General features: G+C 47.5%; 1 protein-coding gene across 8 annotated transcripts in view; it reads right to left on the bottom strand.

Moving 5' to 3' along the window:
* Window positions 1–26,703, bottom strand: part of CACNB1 (calcium voltage-gated channel auxiliary subunit beta 1) — a 47,693-nt gene that overhangs the window by 9,024 nt on the left and 11,966 nt on the right. For 4 of the 8 annotated variants that reach the window (XR_013978917.1, XM_080978608.1, XM_080978612.1 and 1 more), the window contains exons 3-11: window positions 15,572–15,691; window positions 10,664–10,786; window positions 10,250–10,386; window positions 8,989–9,065; window positions 8,049–8,206; window positions 5,753–5,833; window positions 5,122–5,180; window positions 4,260–4,369; window positions 872–1,023 (exon numbers count right to left, since the gene is read on the bottom strand). Coding sequence is in view for 7 of the 8 variants with exons in the window: in XM_080978608.1 (XP_080834734.1) it covers window positions 872–1,023; window positions 4,260–4,369; window positions 5,122–5,180; window positions 5,753–5,833; window positions 8,049–8,206; window positions 8,989–9,065; window positions 10,250–10,386; window positions 10,664–10,786; window positions 15,572–15,691 (1,017 nt within the window). In the remaining variant the exon portion in view is untranslated. Of the gene's footprint in view, window positions 1–871; window positions 1,024–4,259; window positions 4,370–5,121; window positions 5,181–5,752; window positions 5,834–6,324; window positions 6,345–8,048; window positions 8,207–8,988; window positions 9,066–10,249; window positions 10,387–10,663; window positions 10,787–15,571; window positions 15,692–19,590; window positions 19,759–23,468; window positions 23,563–26,703 lie in introns of those variants that run through there. The other 4 variants (XM_080978611.1, XM_080978607.1, XM_080978609.1 and 1 more) reach the window with 3 other exon arrangements.

Below are 26,703 nucleotides of genomic sequence, written 5' to 3'. Positions count from 1 at the left end.
CCGTGCGCTGCTCTGGTTCACCAGAAGTGGCTTAGTCATGCTGGCCACATGACCCAGAAGCTGTACACCGGCTAGTAAAGCGAGATGAGAGCCGCAACCCCAGAGTTGTTTGCGACTGGACCTAATGGTCAGGGGTTCCCTTTACCTAATACATGATATTCATGTATGTTTGTCACTTGTCTGCCTTTTAGCAGTGTCTGCCTTTTTCTTAAAAAGAAAAAGAGCCCCACCCCCCAAACCCCAGAGTCTGGTATTTTATACCACACACTCAAATATGCATTTGAAGCACATCTGAAGTGTGGCAGGGAGCCCCCTCCCAAACTATGGATTTTGCACTCATAAATGTATGCTCAGTGCAAACTCACATTTTTAGCCCACAAGGTAAATGAACGATGGATCTGTTTAGCTTGGCATTCCTGTAGGTACACATACAAGCCTTTGGACAGGGTCGGCCCTACAAGGAGGCAGAGTGAAGCAGCAGCCTCAGGCGCAGATGCTGAGGAGGGGTGTGTGGCCAGAGATATGAGTGCCATGTGATCTGCCTTATGCCCCCTACATTATTCTGCTGCCCTCAAGTGCTGAGGAAGTATACTTTCACCAGTATTGGAGTAACATAAAACTGCCAGTCCAATTGGCTTCTGTGCATGACTTGGGGGAGGTGCCATCTTGTCCTTCGCCTCAGGCAGCAAAACGCCTTGAGCCGGCCCTGCCTTCGGACATGGTACGTTCTAATCTGCTGTTCTTACCCTCACTCCTATTGAGTTCTGAATGAGATCTGACACCAAAATAGTCTAAGATCGTCTGCCAACCTCTTCCCTAATCCCAGCGCCGTTGGTGTGATCGGGAGGAAGAAAAGACAAAGGCTGCTCACCTTGGGGGAGGATATCTTGATATAGACGATAATTGGCGCTAATGAAGTCTTGGACAGTTGAGCCGGGTGATTGATGGTATCTGCATCCAGGGCTACCAGCTGCAGGGTGCGGGCCAGCTCAAAGATGCGCTCAATCTCACTCTGCACTTCAGCTATGGAGGCAGAGGGCAAGCCAAGTGGCAGGGAAAAGGAAGACATGGTCAACATCGCTATGCAAAGAAACTGCAGCATCATTCATACCTCCCTTTTGCTGTTCCAGATCTGTTTAGCATTAAAGGCTCTACTTCTGCAGCCTGCGCAGATTTTGCCATTATTCATTATTCTCACTTGCAGGTTAAGACGCTACAGGTTGCAAAATGTTGCACTTGTGGAAAAAAATGTGCAGGTCAACTCTTCTGTCCCCGCGGACAGAAAACCATTCCTTGGGCTCCTGAATAGTCAACAGTCAGCCCCGTCCACAGATCTGCATTTGATTCTTGGCAGCACTATGGCAAAGCAAGGGGAGGTGGAGGCCGCAAGATTTTGGGCACGGTTAGAAGGGAGGCAAATTTCTGGCCTGGAGAACGCATTCCGTTCCCCTGTGCAAGAGCCAATGAAATGAACAAGAACTGGGCAGCACCTATTCATTTCAATGGAGATTGTGTAGGAAAACATCCCCATGGGTTGTTCCTTAAGTGAAAGTATGTGTGTGTGTGTGTTGTGCAGATGGCATTTTGATTTTCTACTTCAGGCATGCGTAAAGTGGCTGGCTGGCAGACAAAGATCTCCTTGCTCTGCCCCCCCCCCAAAAGATTGCCTGCAGGTACTTTGGGTGCTACTTTGGGCTGTCCCCTAGCTGCTCTGCATGTGGGACGCTGGATATGGGCTTCTTATAGCTGCCCAGGCGCATCTTGTGTTCTTGGGGATGTGGCCCTGCAGGTCCCAGCATGAGATCCAGTGTGGCGTAGTGGTCAGAGGGTCAGACTGGAGAGACCCAGATTCAAATCCCTTGGGCCAGTCACTTTCTCTTTCAGTCTTGCCGACCTCACAGGACAGTTATGAGGATCAAAAGGGAGAGAACTATCTTGAGGAAAGATAAACAATAAGTTCCTTTCAATGGACTGTGCTGAGTGCCCCTCACTTTTTCTCCAGTAAGAAACCATGCAATAAATTGCAAAGTTTAGTTACTTTCACGTTAAAAGTGGGGCATGATCCAGCCAAAGCCCAGAATTTTGAATATCTCATGGGTTCCAATGAGGAGCCGATATGTGATTTAGGCTGCCATCCTATACTTGCATACCTGGGAGTAAGTCCCACTGCACTCAGTAGGTCTTGCCTTCCAAGTAGACATGTATAGGACTGTCCTGTAGTTCTGTTCTCGTTAACATCAATGGGCTCTGAGAGTGCTTAGCCAAATTTCTTAACTAGGCTGTAGCAGAACAAAAAACAGTCCCCTCTCCTTTTTCAGTCCCTGAGCAATTTCCCCCAGCAAGAAACGTTATTTACTTATTTTCATTTATAATATTCCGATTCACCCGCCCACCCCCCACCCCCCACAGCAACTCCACATTTTAAGTTCAGGTTTAAAAAATACTCTGGTAAAGAGTCTAGCAATTGAAAAGATAGTGAGAACGCTAAGACGGTGGTGACTCACCATTTTTTCACTTCCCAAACACGAGGGCGAATTTCAAAACAAACAAAAAAAACTTATCGCTTTTGGGCGAAGCCAAAGCGTAGGTGCGCTTTTGTTCTGTGTTTCTGAAATTCCCCTCCCCCTCCTCTCCCAGAAGGAAAAGCTGTTTTTGATCTTTTTTTCCATTTCAGCAAAACATCTTTCCCATTCTGCGGAGGGGGAAGTTAAAGCTAGTTAAATTTGCATTGGAGGGGGGGGGCAACCGAGAGCTTGCGGGGGCTAAAGGTTACGTACCCAAGACATCTGTATCAGGAGCAGAGAAAGGAAGAGGAGGCACAGACACAGGGGAAAGAAAATTGTGGGAAGCGGGGGAGGAGGGGGAAAAAAAAAGAGAAGAGTGAGTTGGATTTGTTGGGGAGCAGTAAAAAAGAAAAAAGAAAAAAGAACCCCCAAAGTCTGATGCCATAGCATGGGGGGGACTGAAAACAGAGAAGGCAGCTAAGGTATTAATTAAGGAGCATCCTGTTTCCCCACCCCTTGCCCCATGCACGGAGGTAGGTTTAGACAAGATGGCAACATATCCCATGATGAACTTGAACGCGGACACTTCTGACACCGAAACCTGGACTTTTGGGAACAGTTTCCACACTATGCATTATGATGCGGGAGTGGGGTGGGGGAGAGACTCTCACAAGCACACCCAAGTGTGTCCCTCTCCAACCCAGGATACAGATATTTCATGATACGGAAACAGCCATGGTGCTCAGCTCAAGAAGATCGCGGAGGTCTTCCTTCTAATGGGGCAGTTTTGTTGGTCCCATCTGCCCCTGAGATCTGGCTGTCAGGGGCATAGCATGGGTTGCCGGCACCCAGGGTGAGGCAAGCGTTGGGCCGCCCTGGTGGACTGGGAAGCTGTCAGTCCTTTCTCTGGCCAGTGTCTAACCAAGGGAGTCTCCAGCAGTGCTTTCCCACGTTCCTCTTCCTTCCTCCTCAGTGGGCGGCACTGGTGCCCTCCCACCCTCTCAGCCAGTCCAGGAGCACGGCACGTCCAGGTATCCCTTCACCTGGCCATGAGGAGAAGGAGGTGCTGCCCCAGCCTTGAAGGCCTGGCCTGGGTGTGGTTCCAGCCTCAGTGAGGTAGCCTGTTGGGGCACCTGGTTGTGCCCCCTCAGAAATTTAGCCGCCCTCTCCACGCTATGCCACTGCTGGCTGGTCTTTACTAAGAGGCCACTGCTGGCTGGTCTTTACTAAGAGGCAAGTATTTAAGTATGACAGGCGCTCCCTGTGGAACTCCTTGGAAATAAGAGGTTTGGCGGAAGCAGTATCTTCTAAAAACAGTGTTATTTACATGGGCTTTTCAAACCTGACGTTCCCTGCCAACCATCTCTTACTGATGTGGTTGACGTGCACAGCGCTGCGTGGTATTTTATAACACAGCGTGGCTTACAAATACGTACATATATAAATAAGTTCATGATTGGGTAAGAGGAGTTCTGCCAGGGACAGGGAGAGAAGGGGCATTGCCGCAAAGCATTATGGGAAACCCAGAGGAATCCAGGAAAAGCTGCTCCTGGCTGATACAGATCAGAGGAAAGGCAGGCTAAGAAACGCTTTTGAAAACGGGTGCCGTGCAAGGTGTTAGGTGCCATGCAATCACAAAGGCAAAGTCACCCTTTTTGCCTCCCTCTTCCCACGCGGGAAAGGCCTTCGGAGAAAATGTTGCCAAGAGATGGCAAAGAGCCAAGCTTTTCTCCCAAGGTCTCAGCGCAGCCTTACCCAGGCTAGAGCGGGTGCTGGAGCGTTCGATGATGGTGTGTTTGCTGGGGTTGTTGAGGACCGAGCGCTTGGCCAAGGAGATATCAGCTGTCACACGTGTGATAGATATTCTGTGAAGGACAGGAGTAGAGGCTCAAGGAGGCAAAGGTCATTCGCCACAGGCATCCCTGATTACCAGGACTCTTTCATCCTTGTCGCTGTGCTACGACACAGGGAGTCTTAACTACCTACAGTACTAGTGAAAGTCCTTTTAGTGTCCACTTAACAACCCCCCCAAAACCTCAGGTTTTTAAGGGTGCTTCCTGTCTATCAAGCATTTATTCCAATTTGCTTGTGGGGAGGTTAGATGACGCTGCATCAAAGCAAGTGTCATCCCACACTGTGCAGTGCATTCCCCCTCACTTTCCTTATCGCAGCATATCTGATCTTTTGGGAAGGTGGGGTTGTTGCATGAGACCTCCCAAACAACTAATTGCTCAGCCTGAATTTGAGGGTGTGTGACTGAATAGCAACAGTCTGGAAGTGCCCTACAACTTCATGAACTAGGAAAACAGCTTTTTTGTTTTTGTTTTTAAGGCAATTGGATCTAGCTGTGTATTCACAAAAACTGGAGCACCTTAGCAAAAGTTTGTGGTCTTCATGTCCAGGAAATGGGTAAGAAGCATTTGGAAATGGACCAATGCTAATGGGGACAGCATAAAACTTATTGTGGGAGGCAGAAAATCTGCTCCCCCTTCCATTTCCTGTGGTCTTCATTCAGGTTTCCCCTATGGTAACTCCAGCACCAGGATCTTGATACAAGGATCACAGAACAAATGGAAGATATTAGATCCCCACCCGTCCCCAAGGCTTCTGCTCACACCTGCCATCGAATCGGCGTTTCAGAAAATCAAACAAAGCTTTCTGCATCATGTCCGTCACCTGGGAAGGTAAAGGGGGTTGGGATTGGGCAGAAAGACAGAGAAGAGGAGAAGAAGAAAAGTCAGAAATCGAAAGAGTCACATGCATAAACGTGGGTGGGGAAGAAATCAGGGTGCATCTTGCTTGTGCTAGTTCTTGGTAAAGGCTCATCAAAATGGAGACCCACCCCAAGCTTCCCTACCTATTTCCACCACTTCAGACTCGTAGGTGTTAAAGTCACAGCTGGATGCCCACCCATTGGCAGAGAGACCCAGAGGATTACTAAGAACAGAGTGAGGAGCCAATCAATGAGAGGGCACTGGTGGCCGAGATAGGAGGGATGACCTGTAGGAGGTAAGCTCAAAGGAACAGAATTGGGAGGAGCCACAGCAACTCAGGACATGTCAGTCCTGTTGCCAGGCAGATATCCTGGACAGGGCTTGAATGATGGACTGGGAGATGAGGACACTTGCCAATCTATGGCAGCCCTCCTGGCTCCCCTTGCCCAATTCTCTTGGAAAGCACATGGCCCCTCAGCCCTACTTTCTATGCATGCCCTAACTCTCTCCCCATGAACTCTCTAAATGCCTCACCTCATACCCTTTCAAGGATGGGCCTACAAGAATGATGGGCCGCATGGAAGGAACCACATCATAAGGTGGCACATGCTCCGCCTGAGAAGAAAGGAGAGAGAGAAGAAGACATTAGACTTGCTCCAGATCCAGGCTACATCAGCGCTGCAGGCACCACTGTTTTTTGGAAGCCTGGCAATTTCAGCGATTCTTCTAAAGGGGAGACAGCACCTTCATTTTGTGGGCATGGGGGAGGAAAGCTGAGTTGTGGGTGGCAGGAAGAAGGGTTGCTGAGGGATCTCAGCCTTCCAGATCTGACACCAACACTAGCCTGGACATTCAAGATGGACCTAACAGAAGAAGACCTTCGTGCAGCTGCAACCAAGGTTTGCTTTTGAGCTTACCTTAAAGAAACAGGGGCCTGTATCTGGCGGGGGCGGGGGAGCAAATCTCACACACAAACTTTGGGGTTTCATGGTCAGCTTCCTCACAGTTGCCAACTTCGCAGGGGAAAAGCCCACTGGGATTAGGCAGGGCCCACAGGGAGCCGCCACCGCTGTCATCTCGTCTGATTATTTCGTAAGCTTACTTACCGATTTCTGCTTCTGCTTGGCTATGTCCAGTGATCGCCATTAATGGGCGGGGTGGGGACACAGGGGTGGGGAAAGGAGAGACAGGCAAGAGAAAACAAACAAGGCATGCGTGTTACTGACAGCTCACTCCAGCGGAAGCACAGGCAAGGCACAAGAGAGAGAGAGAAAACTAGTGCTGAGAAAAGCAGAAAGGTGGCTTCTTTTCAGAGTTTGGGCAGGGAACAACCTTGCCTTGATTTAGAATTGCGTCCTTTTCCTCCATGCTGTCCTGGCCCACCCTGGTGGACAGACGTGGCTCATGGTGGCATGCCCATGAACCTCTCAAAACCCAAATGACACATTGGCCAGAGCCACCGCGGGCAACATGATTGGCCTGGTGGCTCCTTTTGGCATCGCAGGGAGCTGTCAGGAAGGAGGCACTTTTCAGGGAAGAAGTGGTGCTAGAGATAGGCCCTGGTACTTTTGCAGCCAGCCACTCTACACTCAAAGCTCCCCTCCACCCAGACAAACTTCTTCCCATCCACCTGTATTTCAGATCCATGCAATTCTGCGGAGGGAAGTTTCAGGCGTAAGGTGGCTGGCAGGGAAAGCACTCCCTTCTCTGCTGCAAAGCACCCTTGGGCTCCTAGTGTAAAATACAGTTCGGCCCTCTGGGGATTCCCATCTTGAAGCCTGAGGTTGCTTAGCAACCAGCCTTCCTCCGGACAACTTCCTCCCACTATTTGATCCGCAAGGAGGAAAAGAAGGGCCTGTGGAGGCAAATGCCATACCTGGATGGAATTTACAGGGCAAGGGTGGGTCACCAGTAGGAATGCCCCTCTTATGTGAAAGCCACTGGAACATCCCATATTCATGCTTTCTTATGGGGCGCTGCAGTCCTACGTCCAAGCGAAGGGAAATGGCTTGACTATTTCACTCACTTCGCTTCCATGCTGGAACATTCCATTGCTATAATTCCCACAGGTGAGGGGAATGGATTATAGAAGTGGAGCATTCCTAGTATCCACATATGGGAGGGACACATGGAACATACCACTTGCATGTTTCCCATGGGGGGGGATTGGGACCTGTGACTTTCAAGGGTTTACACTGGGGAAAAGAAATGGGAGAATCATAGAATTGTAGAGTTGGAAGGTCCAACCGAATGCAGTGCAGGAATCTTGCCCACTCATTCCTGGATGAAGAGGATTACTAGAGCATTACATTATTATCCTTCCCAGGGGACGGAGGGATCACTGTTCAATTACTAGATTTCTCAGGATGCATAAGGCCAGAGGGAGAGGGGAAAGGAAGCACATTATATTGGACACATCTTCCACCAAAGCCCAAGTGAGGGTATGAGTTGGTTGCCAATGCATCTTTTAACTCATACAAGGATGGAGAATGTGTGATCACTGGAACATACCCTTCTGAAACACGCCTTTTGTATGCTCAGGCAGGTGACAAACACAATCTCGTATACACTTTATAACCGTAGTACATGTTGGTCTTTTCCTCGTAATATGCTGCAAATCGGCTCGGAATGTGCACCCCCCCCCCAGCTTATGCTCTCCGCCAATGGGCGATCAGGACCACAAACCCACTTCCAGAACATGCCACTCCTATCACCCCCATCATTTGCACGAAAGCGCTTGATCTCTGGGCAGAAACAAGCCTACACACACAGGCAGGCATACTTAGGATGGCACAGCAAGCAGGTGCGAGGCAAGAGGGGGCACCATTACCTTCTTAAAGAAGGGGCGGCGCTTGGTGGTGGAGGGGGGCGTGGTGACGCTGCTAACACTAGTCTTGGGGGTTCGTTGGTTCTCCTCGGTGGCCTCCTCCTCCTCCTCTAAGTCAAGGGCGTCTGGGTCATAAGCTAAGTTAGTCATGTCCAAGGTACCTGGGAGGAGGATGGAGGGTGAGGGAGGAAGGAGATAAAAGGTAGGGGAGGAAAGGGGGAAGGAAAAAAAAAAAACGGGGGGAAAATGCAACAACAACAACAACCAAAGAATGAAAAGCACTAATGGAATAGGGCGAGAAAAACAAATGAGGAGGAACAACCAGAAACAAAAGAAATAAACTGATTCGTGTATCCAGAAGAGGAACATAAATAAATAAATGGAATGGAATGGAAAACTCCAAATTTCCACAGTATATGAGCATATGGGGGAGAGGGAGGCAGCAATTAGGCAATGAGAAGCCTGCCATGTGGCTATTAGGACAGAATTTAGGCCTTGTCTGTACACGGATTAAAGTGGTAGAGCCCTGAAGTGATGGTGTGGATTGTACCGCTTCAGACTGTAGATGTGGGGATCCTGTGTTTTGTTTTTGAAAATCCTCCCAAGTTAAAAAATATTTCCTTGCAATAGTGTGTGTGGGGGGGAGGAACTAGCACAGCAGGGAGCACGCTGGACTGGAACCTCCTCTCCCCGCTGCATTGGTTTTTGATCAGCAAGAAGATTTTTTTAAAAAAAAAAGTGGGAGAGGATTCAAATAGGACATCCCCACCTACAGGATGAACTGGAAGAGTCTGACCCGACCACCTCTTTCTGTTGCAGGTGCAGGTGAGCAATGTCCTTCAGATGCTTCAAACACTCCTCGTCCCACAGAAAGATGCAAAAGTATCCATCTGGGATGGTGGTGGCAGTTATGCCGTTCTCTGTTGGGAGTGAGTAGCCTTACCAGTGGCAGGCGGGGTGGGTCTCCGGGGACCAGTCACCACATCTCCCAGGCTGGAGGTGGAGTTGTCTCCTGATTTACTGCAAGACAGAAGAGCCATTAAAGTGAGGCAGGGAAACAGGAAGAGGTTTTGGGGTGGGGAAGAGCTGTGGCAAGGGGGAAGAACCTCTGAGTCCATGCTCAGCACCTTTTCACTTGCAAAAAAAGTAAACTTCTGTATCCCAGTAAGGCTTCATAGTCCTTGGATGTACATCCATCACCATGGCATTCTGCCCCGTTAACACAATGGACTTGCACTACAGATCTACGCTCCAGTTTCAGATTAGCTCAACTGTCAAGTGTCCCATCCCTTAGACACTACACAGAATGAACTGGCATTAGCCATGGGGACTACAAGAATGAAATAGGCTTGAACTGGTGTAAACTGCATGGAGGTTAAGGCAGAGTTGGCCTCCCATTTGTCTTCAATGGACAGACAAGGCTAGGTCAAGGATCAGGCATCCACTTAGAGAGACTTCCACATGGATTTCAAGATCCTCATTTTGCAGTCAGGGTCAGGGTGTGTTAGACTAGTGGGATGCATGTCCGTTTCATTTTAGTTTTACTCTGGAGAGGACGTTTCAGAAAATAGCCACAGGCCTCCAGAGGAAAGATGGTCTGAAATTGGCAGACATCTATTCACTCTAACACAAAACCTCTTAAGGTCAATAAAGTCCTCGGAATTCTTTTGTTTTCATGAAAGCAAGTTGCTAGCTCTCTTGATTGCGGAGGAAGGTTGGCTATGCAAGGGCAGTACCTGGGAGCTGCAGTTTGTTAAGGGTGCTGAGAGTTGTTAGGAGGCCTCCTTTTCCTCTCCCAGATCTACAATTCCCAGAGCTCCCTGGGAAGAGGAACTGATTATTAAATCTGTGCAAACTGTAGCTCTGGAAGTGGAATAAAGGGGCCTTCCAACAACTCTCAGCACCCTTCACAAACCACGGCTCCCAGAATAATTGGGGGGGGGGATCCATGACTGTTTAAAGTGGTTTCCCAGTGCTGTAAATGTATGTGTGAATGTGGCCTAAAGTCCATCCTGGCAGGTATTGCCAAGCATGCCTGGTAGAAGCCAAGGAGCTTTTTAGGAAGAGGGTTTTTCATCCCTGCTACAAGACAGCTTTTCCCTGAAGATGGCAGGGGCTGAATGTGGGACCTTCTATACAGAGGGTTCTGGATGGCTCAGCAGCCTCCCCCTCCTCCTTCTGCATCCCACTTCATCCCAACCCACCTGGAGCTGAGTCGATGCTGCCTCATCTTTTGCTCCTGCAGCATCCGCATGTTCTCCAGCTTGACGGGGCTGGGGATGAAGCCGACTTCGCAGCCTTCTTTGACCAGGCGTCCGATCCACCAGTCATTGTTGTATTTCTGGAGTGCAGGGGGCAAAGCACCCAAAGCGTGAGACACCCAAAGCGGGCATGAAGAGATGAGGCTGTAGCTTGTGGGTGTGCATGTGTGAGTGGATAGACCGCCAGCTTGCCCCAACAGATCACCCCTCACTGTCACTCACACATTTGGACCCCATGCAGAGAAGGGAGATGCTCAAGAGAGCCTCTCACAGCCCCTTTCTTGCCCAGCTGCTGCACAACTTAAAGAGTAATGGGGTGGGGGACAGGAGACCAGGGTCCTGTGTGACACATTGTACCTCTTTGATATGAAGGAAGTCTTTGGGTTCAAAGGAAATAGACAGGCCTTGGACCGGCACATCGTCATTGGGAGATGGATTGTAGCCCACGTTTGTTCTCACAGCAAATGCCACTGGTTTGGTCTGCAAAACGAAAATACAGAAGCATTTTAGCAAAGCAGGGGGGAAACAGGTGAATTGTGCCCCATCAAAAACCTTTTTCCAACAAAGAAAAAACGACTTGCTTAATTTATTTCCAGGTACAAAAAAATCCCCATGCACTTTTCTGCCTTTTTAATGGATCAGTAAAGGGAAAAATACCCTTCTTTACCTAAGCAAGGGGAGGGAGGCATCAATGAATGTGTTCTTCTTAACCCTTCTGGCTATGAAGAAACGCTTTCAAGCCAATGGGCCAATGCATGCCTATATTAACGCATCTGTACCCAGAAGAGTGACAGAGTGAAATCAACAGAAGTTAGAAACTGGGGCTTCACTGCTCAGAATAGCGCCTCATTCTTCCTGATGGCAAGCAGAAGCACCAGACATGATTCAAAATAGCAACGTATAAAGCTCAGTGGGACAGCTTCTGCTTTGCATTCAGAAGGTCATAGAATCATAGAATTGTCAAGTTGGAAGGGATCCCAAGGGTCATCTAGTCCAACCCCCTGCAATGCAGCTCCAGGTTCAACCCCCAGCATTTCCAGGCAGGCCTTCAGAGTCACTGCCAGCCTGTGTCAGCATCACAGAGCAAAATGGACCATTGGTCTGACTCAGTATAAGGCAGCTTCCTACTTTCCTAATGATGCAAAACAAAGAGGAAAAGCCACACCAATGTCCAAGGTAGGCCAGGGGCCTTTTTCCCTGAAATGGCTGATTTTATGCTCTGCTTATCTCACTGTCAATGAGAAGGAGGTGGGAAAGCAAGCAGCCACTCCTGGCATGAATTCCACCTGAAGCAGCAAGGCAGAGTTGCCCCCCCCCCAACCCCAGGCCCCACAGTTAACCCGAGCCTAGTCAACAGATAGCTATGAGACCTGCTGATGAAGGCAAAGGATGAGACTTGCTGGCTGAAAGCCCAGAGTCAGAGAGCTGGGGATGTTCTGGGTGCCAGCCACTCCCTCCCAGATCTTCCTGGCAGCAAGGAGTTTGGACCAGATCCCAGCGGTCAAAACACCTCAGGCATCCTAATTGTGAGGGCTGCTGTGGCAACAGGCTGCGCCAAGAGCCAGTAAAGAAAGGGGGGAGGGAATTGGGAGGCTTAATTAGCTAATTGCATCCGTCAAAGTCCCAGGGCTGCCGTGAAAGCGGGAATTGCTGCTCCAGGGAAGGGAAGGATGGCTTGTGTGATGAGGGCAGAAATGGCAGGACCTCCCCACCACCACTTTCCCTGCTGGCCCAGGCAAGTGGGAAATGCTGGAAAGACCAGCTGTGAATCCCCACAAGGTTGAAATACTGCACAGGGGATGGCCCCCTTACACTGGCCACTCAGCCACCCCACTTTGGGATTCTGCCTTCCTTCCCTATGACACTTTAAATAACTAGATCCCAACAATCCCCCTCCCACAACCAGGGGACAAACCCGAGAGTCTCTGCTCTCATACTCTGTTTGGATTTCAATCGATAAATCCTGGTCCGCTCTTAAAGATGTAGGAACAGCCCAAAATGTGCTATGTGCACTCTATTTTAACTAGGCAGAGGTCACCAACGTGGCACCTGCAGAGGTATTTGTTGGCATCCATAGGGCCTCCCTCCTCCCAACTGAAACGAGGCCTGAAAGAAGCATAGAATAGGCTGCAGTGGATGCTTGGTTTGGGGTATATGTGTTTGTGGGGAGGCACTTATAACAATTCCTTTGATTTGCAAACTCCCTCTTGCTTCCCATTCTTCAATAACCCACCCATATCTCTCTCCCAGATCCAAGGGTTAAGGCCCCACATCTCGGCTTCTAGTCTGTGTTTTAAGTGAAGGCTTGATGGATGAATGGATTTTCTTGAGCTGCCTCTGTGGTTGTGGCACCTGTTGCAGAAACATGCAACCTTAGGAAGGCAAGCCAGAGCAAAACACCTGTAGGGTACATAAGAGAGTGTGCTGAAAGGAGGACTGGGGCCCTGCCAACCCGCAGCAGAGCCCACTGGCTTTTGCGGCATTGCTTCCTGAGGCCAGTTCGCTTCAATCGAGAGCACGACTCAAGCTTCCTCTTCCCTCTTCTGCCTCCTGGAGTGATAAAATGTTACCATGCCCATTAGCCAAATGAATTTGCGGGTGCCTGGCCAGCCTGCGATTTATGGGCATCGATGGGCTTGAGCCAGTTGTGAAGAACATGGTGAGAAATTAGCTGTGTGGCAGTCTGAAAGCCAGAATAGTATGGTGGTTGGAGTTGTAGCCTAGTGCCAAAAACACATGGGTTCAAATCTTCACTCAGCCATGATGTTCAATGGGCCAGTCACCATCTCTCCATCGGATTTGACACCACAAGATTGTTGTCAGGAAAAACAGAGGAAGATACCATTTATAAAGTTAGCCCATTGGTTCCCCAAGTTCAGTATTGCTCACCAGTGACCCTCCAGGTTTCAGGCATAAGTCCTTCTCAGCCTTGCCTACAGATACCTAGAACTGAATCTAGTAGTTTCTGCATGCCAGCCATAGACCAGATGACCCTCGGGATCCCTTCCAACTCTATGATTCCCACTTGACCCACTGAGTCACAGCCCTTCCCACATTTAGTGTAGGATAAGAGGGGAAGAACCACATACACTGCCCTGAGCTCTTTGGAGAGAAGATGGGATATTGAACACAGTAAAACAAAATTTAAAAACAGAAGTCTCCTTGGGACCATCAGAATGCCATTCATCAAAACAAGCTGACGTTTGCCTGGAATGCTCTGTTCTCAGTTGTACCTATGGAAAAAGGCGCCACCCATGTGACACACTGGAGTTTCTGCAGAAACGGAAAGCTGGGATGGGCAAGAGAATGACAAACAAATAAACAGAGGGGGGAAGTAGCAGGTCCCAGCAGAATCCCACGTTGGATGCCTTGCTTGGTCCTGTCACATGCAAGATACACAACAGAGACTGAGGTCTCTGATTGCTAGACTAAGTATATTTTAGCCGTTTGAATGCTTCATTTGACCAAAGTGATTTTGTGTAACTTGGATTGCCCATTTTAACGCATGCCGGCTATTGTGTCAGAATATCAACACGCTCTCCTTCATGATCTCCATTACCTGGCATCCATTTTTCACTCCTGGCATTGACCCATCTGCTCTTCTGCGGGAGTGGAGACTGGGACCCAGAGTCTCTCGAAGGAGGGACGGGGGGCGCCTTTATGTATGGCTCCCCCCCCCTTGCTCACATGACCCGCTTAAAGAGCACGTGCATGGCTTCAAAATCATTTTCAATCCAGTTCTGCTGTTTGGTGTCCAAGTGGCATCCATAACACACAGCTTCATTCGCCAGCTCTGGCTGGTGATCCAGCTGCCACCCGAGAGAGAGAGAGAGACTGCTTCTGGCTGAAGTAATCCATGCTCTAACAGCATCCAAGCTGGACCACTATAATGCACACTGCATGGGCTTGACTATGGAGAGGATTTGGAAATTTAAACTGATAATAGAATAGCCAAGGCCATTCACTGAGTCTAGAGCCTATCACACCACTGTGAAAGAGCAGCACTAGCTGCCAGTTTGTTCCTGTGCGCCATTCAAATGGATAGTGTGATTTGAAGCTTTTAGAACGAGGTTGGGGAGCCTGGGGCCCAAGGCGGCCCTTGGCCTAATTTCATGCAGGTAGTGGGAGCCTAAGGTATAGAAGGAAGGCGGGAGCTGGGGATGATGAGAAGAAAGCTGAAATAGATGCAGCAATGGAAGGACGAAAGAGAAACTTCTGTAAGAATTCATGTAGACCTCTGGAAAAATGAATTATCTGTCCTTCTCCTTGCAACTTGGTGGATGGGAGAGGAAGAGGGGGCAGGAAAAGAGGGGCTCTGTCCACTTTAGGTTTTGGCTCTGGCCCTACTCACTGCTGGCTCCGGCTCCTCCCACTGCTGGCATTGTATCCAGAATACAGAATCCGTATCCAGAAACCTTAGCTCAATAATCCCTTTAGCATTTTGATGGAAGCTCTCCTGCAGGGATATTTTGCTGCCAGGGGCTGAGAGGTAGAGGCCTACCGAGTTCAAAAGCACAGAGGCAGACAGCCAACTAGTCGAAGCAAAATATGGAGCAACTGAAATCAATTTGTAGCCCTGGTTTGTGTGTGCATGAACACTGAGCCCAAAAGTCAGTTAACTGATCCCACTGAGGCTTCCATAAGCCATAAGCTGGGCACCGTTGTGGTTAATGTTTCCCTCCCTTAAATTGCAATGATTGGTAACAGCCAGCTTGTTTAATTAACCTAAGGCAGTGTGGGCAAGAGTCAGCATTACGAAACTAGCCTTAACAAATCGTACACTGGCTGTGACCACCCGTGGAAGGGACATGTCCCTGGAGAACACCTGTAAAGGAGGCCAACTACGCTGTAGGCGTGGCAGGAAGCTACAGGAAGAAACAACCCACAGAAATAAAGCAAAAATTAAAATGAGGGAGGGTGGCAGAGTGGAAGGATGGAAGACCTGAAGTCCACAGAGGCAGCAAGACCACCCACTGTTGAGTCAGGCAGGGTCACATCCATGGCATTCCCTCCTTGCAGGTGCAGGCTGTGATGGGTTGTTTCCTTGGCAGGGACAAAACTCACCCCCTACCTTCCTCTCTCACGTGCTGGAGGATGGGCCATCGGGATAAGTTGCTCCCCACAGACTCTCACATGGATCTCAATGGGACTCTGCTCTTGAATCAGATCCTGATGCCAGATAGCTTTCCCCAGCAGGCTGCATTATGAAAACCATCTCCCCCACCCTACCCTGCAATTTCTCTAGGATGCTTGAAGTTACTTTACCTTTGCCTTCTCCAGCTGTGCTAGGGCTTGGCGTTCTGCCTCCTTGCGCAGGGCTTCGCGATCTTCCTCCAATGACACATCGGAATCAGAAGGCCGACTGGTGTAGGACTCAGCAGAACCCTAAAGGGAGGAGGAGAAAAGAGGGGTGTGATGGGGTAGGTTAGGCTAGGAGACAGGAAGCTGCCTTATACCAAGTCAAACCATCAGTCCATCTAGTGCAGTCCACTCTGACTGGCAGTGACTCTCCAGGGTTTCAAAAGCAGGTGTCTGTCCCAGTCCTACCCGAAGATGCTGTGGGTTGAACCTTCTACATGCAAAGCAGATGCTCCGCCACTGGAAATCAGGAAGGACTCTGCCTCCCGGGTCCTCATATGACCTTAAAGCAAGGCCTTGGTTAACCAAGCAGGTATAAGCAGATGCTGGCAGCCTGTGCTTCCTCCCCATCTCTTGTCTCACACCTGAGCCAGCAGCCTCATCTGCCTGCTGGTTAGGCCTCTGGAAAGCATTCCGCTGCATCCTGGCATTGCATCCTGTCATTCCTGGGCAGCATAAGCAGCCCAGCCAGAGACACCGTTCGTAGGGGAATGAATCCCATCTGCTGCCTTCAAACTAGAGAGTACCTACTGCTGTCGAGCCATAAGGCTGGCGAGGTTGTTTGCCTTTGGAATCTGAGCTTAGTCTACACCCAGAACATTGGACAGCACTCGTGAATTTAGTCATGCTGACTACAGTGTTTCTAACGTTCTTCTCCTGCGCTGGACAAAGGGCGCAGGAAGCTGCTGACCAGATGCGACATCAACAAGGGACAGCTAGGGATGAAACCTACATCCAGGTGGAAAACAGAAGGATGGGCACCATCACTAACAACACACAGGGTCTAGCCTTAGGGCAAGTCCTATACACTGGTCTCACAGAAAGGCAGCAAATTGTTAGTTACCTAACAATTAACTAATTGCTCGTGGGGTTTTCTTCCTCAGGTGCCAAAATAACTGGCCTTGGCCTTGGGCACAATGAAGCTTGGTTGAAAAGGGGTTGCCAACATTCGTTCCTCTGTTTCAGGCAACACAATAACTTTCTATTCATTTCTTTTAATTTATGGTATAAAACATGGAAAGAGAATACTGTACTGAGTCAGCTCTGCAAGACTAGGAGCGATTCAGAGAGATTTCAGTTACGTTTATTTGTATCTAGTCATCAAGACCATCACAAAATAAAAATTGAACAATATGGAAATAACTAACACAGGAGATTTTACCTCACACCCAAATAGAACTACAACACAGACCAGCTTAAAATGATGGGATTTCCTTGGCAGATCACAACAGGATCAGTTGAAAGGGAAAACGGTCCTTCTTTTAACAAATATTAAAACAAAATAAATGTATTTGTGCCAATCTGAATAAAATTATGCGAAACCTAAATTAACAAGTTAAAGCATAAAAGCACATAACTGAATAAAAGCAGACTAAGGATAATTCTTGGAGGTTCTTAGGCATTTGCCTATTTTATATGGTCTCTTGGCACAGGAGGTTTCTGTTCCATGGAATATATATTTTTCTGTAAGAAGGTAGATTTTTTAAATATATATTTTTAATAAGCCACACCTTCACCCAAAAATAATTTTCACATTGGTATACATGAACATTTAAAATCTATAAACACAAACTAGAACATAACCAACACCACAATGTAATGGAGAAGTTAATGTTTCTGATAGTTCAGTGTGTGTATGTGTGTTGGTGAATCTGCCTGATTTAAACCAGTCAGCCAGGCTTCTAATAATGCTGGAATGGCAGTATAGGGAACTGCATAGACTCTAAAGTAGTTTTAAAAGCAATTTAAATCAAACTTGAACAAAATCACAAAAAGCCACAGGTTGGAGGATGACAAATGGTACCACGTTGCCTAAGAAAGTGTGTGTGTGTGTGTGTGTGTGTGTGTGTGTGTACTTACATTGGCAAATAAAATAAAAAATACTATAATGCTATTTTATCATAAAAGTATTTGATAGGATTCTTGTTTCTCTTTCCAGCCTGGTCCTTCACATGCTTACCTAGAGGTTAATCCCACAGGGTTTACTGGGCCTTATTTCCAAGTAAGAGCACACAAAACTTAAACTTTATTAATTAAACAGGTGATTTTCTCGACAGTTACTGAATCCTGGCATACCCTTTCCCAAGTGAGGACACCACACATAGTCCCCTCATATATAGCTATAACCAAATTTTGGTTGTTTCTTCACAAAGTTATCCTCTGCCTTCTTAACAAACCAATAAAAAAAGGCCTAAACTGAATTGTTGTGGGATTTTTCTGTTCATCTGTGACCTGCCATGGCTCTTGATTATTTTCTTTTGAAAGAGACATTTTCTTCCTGTGAATGGCTCATTAAGGCTCAAAATGAGACGGGCCTTCTTACCCTTTTTCTGAAGAGAGGTAGCTTGACTGGGGTGAGAGTGAGGGGCTGAAATGTCACTGTTAATTAGCAAGCCCCCCTATGAGGCTAGGAGAGGGAAAGTAGGCTCACTGCAAGGACTAAGCTGGACTATTAAGGGGGCCAGAACTCCACAGGCAGCTGTCAATCAACGTGGAAGGAAAGGATGGAGGGGGCTCACTTCCACCCCATTCTATGCAGACAACTTCTTGAGAACAAAAGCCAAATCTACTGGCGTCTCTCCAATAGAAGTGGATTGCTTTTTTTAATATGTGTTGAATTCCAGGGGGATACAATCTATTTAATTATCTGCAATTGATCTCCTTCCCTGTACCTCCCTGCTGCGAAAGATGCAAACACAAAACAGGTCCTCACCAAATGCAGTCACGACAGAATAAGAGGCACAACCCAAATGCACGTCACAGCGCTCCCCCCCAAACCAAAAAAGAGAAGCTATGCTGTTGAGAAGGTGGAGCAGATTTACAAATAAGGAAAGTCTTTCCATGGCAGTTTCCCAGAATGCAAGGGAGACCAGAGAATGGGCATCACTACAAATCGCAAAGTTGCAAGGAGAGGAATCATAGTAGCTTGCAAAGATGGCACTTGCTAGCAAAGAGCGACAACAGCTTTGGGTAGAGACGGCTGAAGCTCCAAAGAGTACCTCCTCACCCAAAAGGCCATGGGTGGTCCTGAGCAAAACATAGCTGCAAGCTTCTTACCTGAACACACTCTCACTCTGGTCTCCTAAATGCCCACAACTTAACTTTTTGCCCTCCAGTTCCACTCCAAAATTGGGAAGCCCATGTAGTGATTGCTTCTCTGAGCTTGACAGGATGAGGTTACTTAAAGAGAGAGGGGGAATCTGCACACACAGAATGCACAAGATCCCAGACCTCCAAAAGGTGTGCTCGGACCTCAAGTGTAGCAACCTCAGCCTGATGTTCACCAGCATCTGGAATTAAGGAGGAGGTGGGGTTGCAATAGATTTACCCAAACTCCTTCCCCCTACAATAAAACCCTGAATATTCTTTACATAAATGATGGTGTTTTAGGATTCTACATAATCTTCTGTAGTGATCATGCCTAGACAAAAACCTGGAAAGATCCCTACTAACAAAACACAGACACACACCGCACAAAGATGTGAAGAATGCCACAAAACTTTTCCTGACAAAACCAGTATTTGGGAAAAGATGGAGCCAAGAACATCCCCACAGCACAAATGAAGAGACCTGCCAGAGTGGCAGTCAAGGACTGCCAATTCTGCCCCCGCCCCCCGTTATACGGTTTTGGTCAGGGCTTCCAGTTAATCCCCACAGAAGGGATTTGGGACCAGGATGTCACGTTATCCTCTTTTTAGGATCTTTTGATTTATTTAGGGGAGGAGAACGTTCTTTGAAAAGAGAGAAGGATGGAAAGGAAGAGTTGAGATTCAGAGAGCAAACGGGATTCAGAGTGGAAGGTGAACATAAAAGAATGAGAAAACCATGGTGCTGATGAGAGGAGACTCTCCCCCGAGATGAGCTAGCAACAGGCAGACATGGATAGTGCGGGGAAGGACCCAAATCAGCCAGGATGCATTACTCACCGCTTCTGAATCATCATCCAGCTCGTACAAGGACATCCTGCCAGGTGGCGGCCCTAATAAGGTGAAGGACACCAGGAGCACCTCCCCAATTGGGCAAAGAGGAGGTCGGAGGATGGGGAAGCTCGACACTTCCAGGAACACAGAGGCTGAAGGCGCCTAAGAGCCAAGGATGTCTACCCACCACCCTGCCTGCCACACTTTTGGAAAGAGAGAGAGAGAAGAAAGGAAAACCTGGTTGAGAGGCTTGCTGGTTTGGTAGCTTAGCCTCCTGTGCTACAGGCAGGAGATGGAAAGAGCCAAGAGCTGGTGACGTGCCTCTGAGATGCAATTGGCTTACTCATTTATGTGTCATTTATTAGCAAAGCTGGTGTGTGGCCAGGGCTCTGTGTGTGTGTGTGCGAGCGCGCCTGGTCTCACTATTTAAGAACTTAGAAATTTTCAGAGTGGGTCCTGTGGTGGAAATGTTTTAGAGCACATTGGAACTTGGGTTGTTTCAATGAGAAACAGGTCTGTTTACACAAACCATTGTTTCACGTTAATAACTCCAGTCTCTGTCTTTCCAAAGTAAAAAGCAGCCTTGCATGCTTGTGGTTTTCTGGATCACAAGCACTGGGTCTTTCTAAAAGAACAAGGTTCTACAGCCATGTACACCCCATAACTTTAAAGCACATTTTCCCTCCAAAGCATTCTAGCTTACCCTTCGGAGCATTACAATTCCCAGCAAACTTTAACCAACTGCAGTGCCCAGAATTCTTTGAAGGAAAGAATGTTTTTGCTTTGAATGTGTTTTAAAGGTAACAGTGTGCGCACGCAAACTAGATCTCAGACTTTCGAATAAGTAAAAACGTGAAGGTAGAGTTCAAAGAAGTCTGAGACCTCAGGGGACCTAAATGGCACTAAATGACCTCTGGGGACTTAACTGGCCAGGAAGCAAGATGTGTCTGATCTAAATGATCTTCACCCATGTTTGCAGGAGCTGAGCACTCTGCATTCAGATATGACACTGCACTCCAACCAAATTGGTTTGTGAACAGTGTACTGGAGTAAGACTGGTACAAGGATTCCGTGGCCAAATATCAAGGAGTTCTTCCTGCGCAATCTCACAATCCTAGTTCCCCAAACCGTGTACCAATGCATCTCACTTGAAATCTAATGTCAAAATGGAAAAGTTGCTGCTGACCCCGAAAAAAATGCAGTATCTTTATTAGGCCAGCCCATTTTGTGATATTTTGGTTTGCCTAATCAAAGTGTTGCCCTAATGTGGATTTTGGGGTGTTAAAGTAGTTACATTATAACCAAAAGTTACCTTTTCCAAAACATCCATGCCATGCACCTTCACTTAAGTAAATCTCAAGGCAGGTTACATTATACACCCAACCTTATTTTATCCTCAGAACAATCCCTGACAGTGCATGACTTCCCAGAAACCAGCTTGCAAGTCTCAAAGCTGGAACAGGAATTTGAACTTGGACCTTCTGCTTCTAAACACTCTGAACGCTAACTGCCCCGGTGGATTCTCTTGCCCTCCAAAGCCCCATTGCCCAGACCAATCCCCGCATCAAATGTTCTAATCAAAAAGCCCATCCTTTCCACATTCACGCTACTACTCCAACTCCTGGCATTTTTTACTTCCAATATTATGCAATTAAATAAAAGAACACAAACATCTTAAAACCAAACGGAGTTTGCTACATTTGCATAACACATTCCAGGAACAGAGTTTCTGTCTTGGGTTTGTTTTTTAAAAAGAACACCCTGAACATCTTATATCTATTTCACACAAGATATTAAACTGGCTTTCAGCTGTCTGTGTCATATGGGCCTGCTGTTAAAACAGGGCAGAACGTGGGGGGGGGGAGAATACACATTGTCACCAGTGACATTTTGTCTGTTATAAATATACTTAATTGGAAGCAGATTTAAAGCTGCAATCCTATGCCCCCTTCTATGGGCATAAGCCACACCAAACTCAACAAGGCATATTTCTGAGTAGATATGTCCAGGATGGTGCCATGAGCCTCACATGCAAAAACTTGTCAAAGCGAACATTGACTATTCAGCAGCTCAGAAGAGATGAGGGTGAGTGAGCACTAATAAACACAGGGAGGCATTTTATATTAAGTCACACCATGGGCTATTGAGTTCTATATTACCTTGTAATGAATAGCAGTGGCTCTCCGGGGTTTCAGTCTTCCCCAACCCTACCTGGAGATGCTGGGGATAGAACCTGGGACCCTTTGCTTGCAAAGCATTTTCTCTGCCAATGAGGTCTATGCCCCCCCCTCAGTACAAATTATACATCTTTTCTGCAACACACACCATATTGTTGCACAGCATGCAAGAATTACATCCTGCCTGCCTACACTCACAGCCTTCTCCCCCTCCACTTCACATGCCAATTGAAACACGTTGATCCTAAATCTTCTTGGAATAGGAGAAAGGATAAGCCCCTATCACTTAAGCCAGACCCTCCAAGTGTCCCTATTTTCCAGGGACGTCCCTGATTTAGAGAATGTGTCCCAGTTTCTGATTTGATCCCTGAATCTCCCGCTTTTCCTTAGGATGTCCCTATTTTCATTGGATAAATGTTGGAGGGTATGGAGTTATCCGACCCCTGAGCCGTCTGAAAGCAATCATGTATAGGGAAGTTTTTTAAAACATTTAATGTTTTATTATGTTTTTATATATGTTGGAAGCTGCTCAGAGTGCTGGGGCAGCCCAATAAGATGTGTGGGGTATAAATAGGAAAATTATCCTTATGGAATGGAATGTCCCTATTTTCATTGGAGAATTGTTGGAGGGTCTGCTTAAGCACCACCACCCCTGCCTCCCCAAGCACCAGGCATCCTCTTTAGCAAAAAGGGGAGCATCTAGGTCTGGATAGGCTTTTCTGTGAATTACAAAGAGCTCTGGCTGTGGGTTGCCAGATATACTGGAGTTTGAGCGCTAGGGACAATACAACCATTCTTACTCTCTTCCAGAGCACATGTCAGAATTAATGAATAATGTCCCTCTGTGTGGTCAAAACCACCAGGTAATGAATGGACTAGGAAAAGGAACTGTGATAGGTATATCACTGGGAAGGGGAAACAAAGAGTCTATAACATTTTGTTCCAGGGATCAATAAATCAAAAATTGCCACAATTCCCTGTTGCTCTACTCACAGCTGCTGACATGGATTCTTTGTCACCACAACAGATATAATAAAAGTGCATTCAAATAACAGGGCAGATTTCCTCTCCGCCCAGCCCATTTTGCCCTGCTAAACTACACATACAAGAAAGGTGATTTCATACACATCTTCCAGCTCTCAAACAGTACCACTTTCAGGGCTGAAACATTTCAGGAGAGATCCCAAAGTTCTTAAATCTAAGCAGGGGTTGGTAACAGCCTGCCAATCAAATAAGTGCAGTTGGAAGAAATATGAACATTAAAAATACATTTGGGACAGACCAGCAGCTAATCCACATCACAATAAAAAGATCCACTGTACCAACAACGACGATACGTTAGAGCTGTGAGGGGAGATTTGCAGAGGGGCTTTAATATCCTTGCAGGGGACTGGGGCAGGAAGTGGGTTTCCTGGGCAATGGAGTGGGCAGAAGATGGGCTTACTAGGGAATGGAGTACAGAGAATTGGGGGAGGGTGCAATGAGTGGGAGGGTGCAATGAGTAGGGGAAGAAGTGCCAGATTAACAGGTTTTCTAGCACAGTGGGATGGAAGACCCCATGAGGGTAGCAGTAAGGTCTATTTTGAGCTCAGAGCCCGAAGGTGGAGTGGGGGCCAAGCTAATGGCAGAGTGGATGATGGATGGCAAGGCACAGAAAAGGGGTCTCCCTGCCTAGGCCTGTGAGGGTGAGGGGGTGCAAGTGCTCACCAGAACGGGCCTGGGGTCCTTGTCGCCGGGCGTCTCCATGCTGCCTGGGCCTGGTATTATGTGGACAGAGGTGGCTCTGCCTGATGGCTGGGGGCTCGGGTTACAAACATACTGCAACATTTGCAAACTGCTGGGGTATATTTAGCCCAGGGACTGAACATCCCAGCAGTGGGGGTGGGGGCACAAGGCTACGCCAGGAGTCATTCTGGTTGACTCCTGTATTGGAGCCAATTCTCTGAGTTGGCGAGGGGGTGGGGTGGGGATGTTAGAAAGTAAGAAAAAGCAATACCTTGAGAAGAGCCAGGCATTTTAAGGGAAGCCTCTGCAATATGGAATATTAGGGGTTAGAATGGAAAAGACCCTATCATGCAGCTTATTCTGCTTTGTAAACCCAGCTCTCCCAACAGACCTGACTCGATTGCAGGGAAGCGGGGACCCAACTCATTTTAAAAGTATCAGTTTCAATTTTATCAGGAGGCTCCAGATTCCCCACCATCACAACCTCTGTGGTTAGCAACTCGCTGTGTAGGTGCACATCAAGAGCTTATCTGCTAAGCTCAGGTTCATACGGGGACACTGCTTTCCAAGTAACGCCAAGGATGCTTCAGATTCTGCACAAATCTAATTGTGCAAGTCAATGAAATGCATGCTGATTATTCTTATTTTGAATGAAGCCATTTAGCTTGCATGCTTTCTTCTGAAGTCCATGTTCGGGAGGAGGGGTACAAAGCGGGTGTGTAACAAATGGTGTGCTTAATAGGCTACTGCGTAAATACAAGGCAATTGACAAGGCAGTGTGGGTGGGGGTTGTGCAGGATAGAAGTTTAGTTCCAGGACTGGCCCAAAGGTTTTTGATGCCCTAGGACAAAGGTTTCCAACCTTTTTGAGTCCACGGCTCCCTTGACCAACTCCATTCTTCCTGCGGCACCCTGTGGGGCTCAGGAGCCCAGCTATGTCACCCCTTGCCTGCAGAGCTGGCAGCCTCTCACCCTTTTTCAAACACCCCCCCTTGTGGAGTGTTCCCTAAGCCTCCTCTCCTCTCCTTCGGAGCCCTCTGGGCAACTGCAGCTGCTGCCCCTGGTCTCTGAGCTGCCCCCCTGCCTCAAAGAGAGGTGACTCACAGGGGCCTGGGAAGCACCCCCTGGCCAGCCCCAGAGGCACCATTTGCCTGGGGAGCTTGTAGCCAGGGCTGCTGCAACAAACAGGCCGTGCAAGCCTTTGGGAGGCAGAGATGTGAGAGGGCATCGGAGGAGGGAGGGAAGGAAAGAGGGACAGAGGCCAGTGTTGCCCATGGCACCCCTGACTATCATTCAAGGCACCCCAGGGTGCCACAGCACACGGGTTGAAAACTACTGCCATAGGAGAATTCAGATTTTGCCCTTGACGCTTTAGGATTACATGTATGCTAAGCAGCCACAAATAGCACATTAAATGATAGCACAACATAGCATATAAAAAGAGATGACTGGGGTATTATTTTCATTCATAATGCCTGCCACTCCTTATTTTCTCCCCTTCACAACTGCATTTGTGTCCTGGGTGGTTGACTCAGAGCAGAAAGCTTTTGATTGTGTCACCTGGAATGCATCAAGCTTTTGAGCTAAAAAGCTGTGTCTGTACAGCTCGTACAAATGTACAGGCAGAAGATACCTTTCGAAGACATAGGAGGGGTTTGATGTCACAATAAACCAGGGATGGTGAACCTATGATCCTACAAATGCTGTTGGACTACAACTGCCACAGTTCCAGACTATTGGCCATGCTTGCTGGGGCTGATAGAAGCTGGAGTCCGACAACATCTTGGAGAGCCACAGATTCCCCATCCTCCTGGTAAATCATGATTGTTCCTGATTGGAACAAGCCTAGGTGAGCCTTCAGCTCATACACAACAATAAGGAGAAGTTTAGAGGCTTTCATATCTCCATTTTTTTAAATTAACTGCAGCATGATGTTTTATCTAAACCCAACACATTGGTTTGCTTCAAACTGTTAATTATGAAGCTTACATGTTGCAACTAACCATAGTTAGGATTAGCTACACTAAAGGGTTTGGATGTAACACTAAACTGTGGTTAGCCAAAAACTGAAGTGAAAGCTCTTGAGTGTTTCTTCTCCTGAGAGGAGAGGAGAACATGGAGCACAGGAGGCTCAAGCTTGTTCCCAATGTGATAAGCCATAGTTTACTGTGATCTCTGAATGTAGCCAAGGCAGATGTACGCAGAACTTTGGCGATCAAGCAGTTGCCTAGCTTGTCTCCATAGTTGGGCCATTCCTGAGCAGCTCTATAACGTACAGCAAATCTATCTAAACATTATAGCCATAAATGTTCCATGATCCAACAAATACAGTCTTCACAAGCAGTCTGATCTGCTTTACTGGGTGTGGAAAATATCGTGTTGATGGAGGATGCAGGTTGTGTATGTAAGGGGTGGGGAGAGGGGTAGCAGAAATCCTATTTATCATGCATAGCCCAAATGGGGTCCCCATTCGTCAGCCTAACCCCACCTAGGTTTTTCTTCTTGGATGCAAGCTCTCCTGCCGCTTTTGTGGTACTCTTGATGGTGGCCACTACCTACAGGGTTTCAAGCACACTTCTGCCACCATGAGGGCCAGAAACTTCTTTGAAACCCAAGAGAATTGGGCTTCTAGAATTCTGACAGAAATTTGATTTTAGAGAATTCTAAAATCAGTTTAGATTTTAGAATTGTACAGACACAAAAATAAACAGTGTATGTAACTGCTTTTATCTGCCATGGAGAAGCACTTGTTTGTTTCTCCCCAATTCAAGGTCAATTCCTTCTCTGGCAGCTTTAATTTTCCACCTTGATTCAATAACCCTGCTGGGGCTTCACTTGAATACTAAAGAATGAGCAAGGCTTTCCTAGTCGCATCTTCTGCATCTCTTTCCCCCCTGTCATAAAGATTCTTCCAACATCTAGCATACTTAAAAGCTCCAATTCCTTGCCCTTCCTGGGAAATGGTTGCGTAAGGATTTATTTTATCACTTTCAAATGTACACATAATGCTTGCATTCAGATCTCAGAGCTCAGAGCAGCATATTAGCCTCACCAGAGCCCTCACTGCATGCCAGTGCACCAAGTGGCCTATATAAATATATTAATAAAAAACATAAAAATTAAAAGCTAAGTAAGAACATAAGACTGAGCGATAAGACAGTTAACTTGCCCAAAGCCACGTTCATGGAGTGGGGTGGGGTTTTAACTTCGGTTTCCTA

Source organism: Podarcis pityusensis (genome assembly GCF_964106645.2).
Source record: "Podarcis pityusensis genome assembly, chromosome: 13".
In the NCBI taxonomy this organism is placed as follows: domain Eukaryota; kingdom Metazoa; phylum Chordata; class Lepidosauria; order Squamata; family Lacertidae; genus Podarcis; species Podarcis pityusensis.
This window is presented reverse-complemented; position numbering and strand designations above follow the sequence as displayed.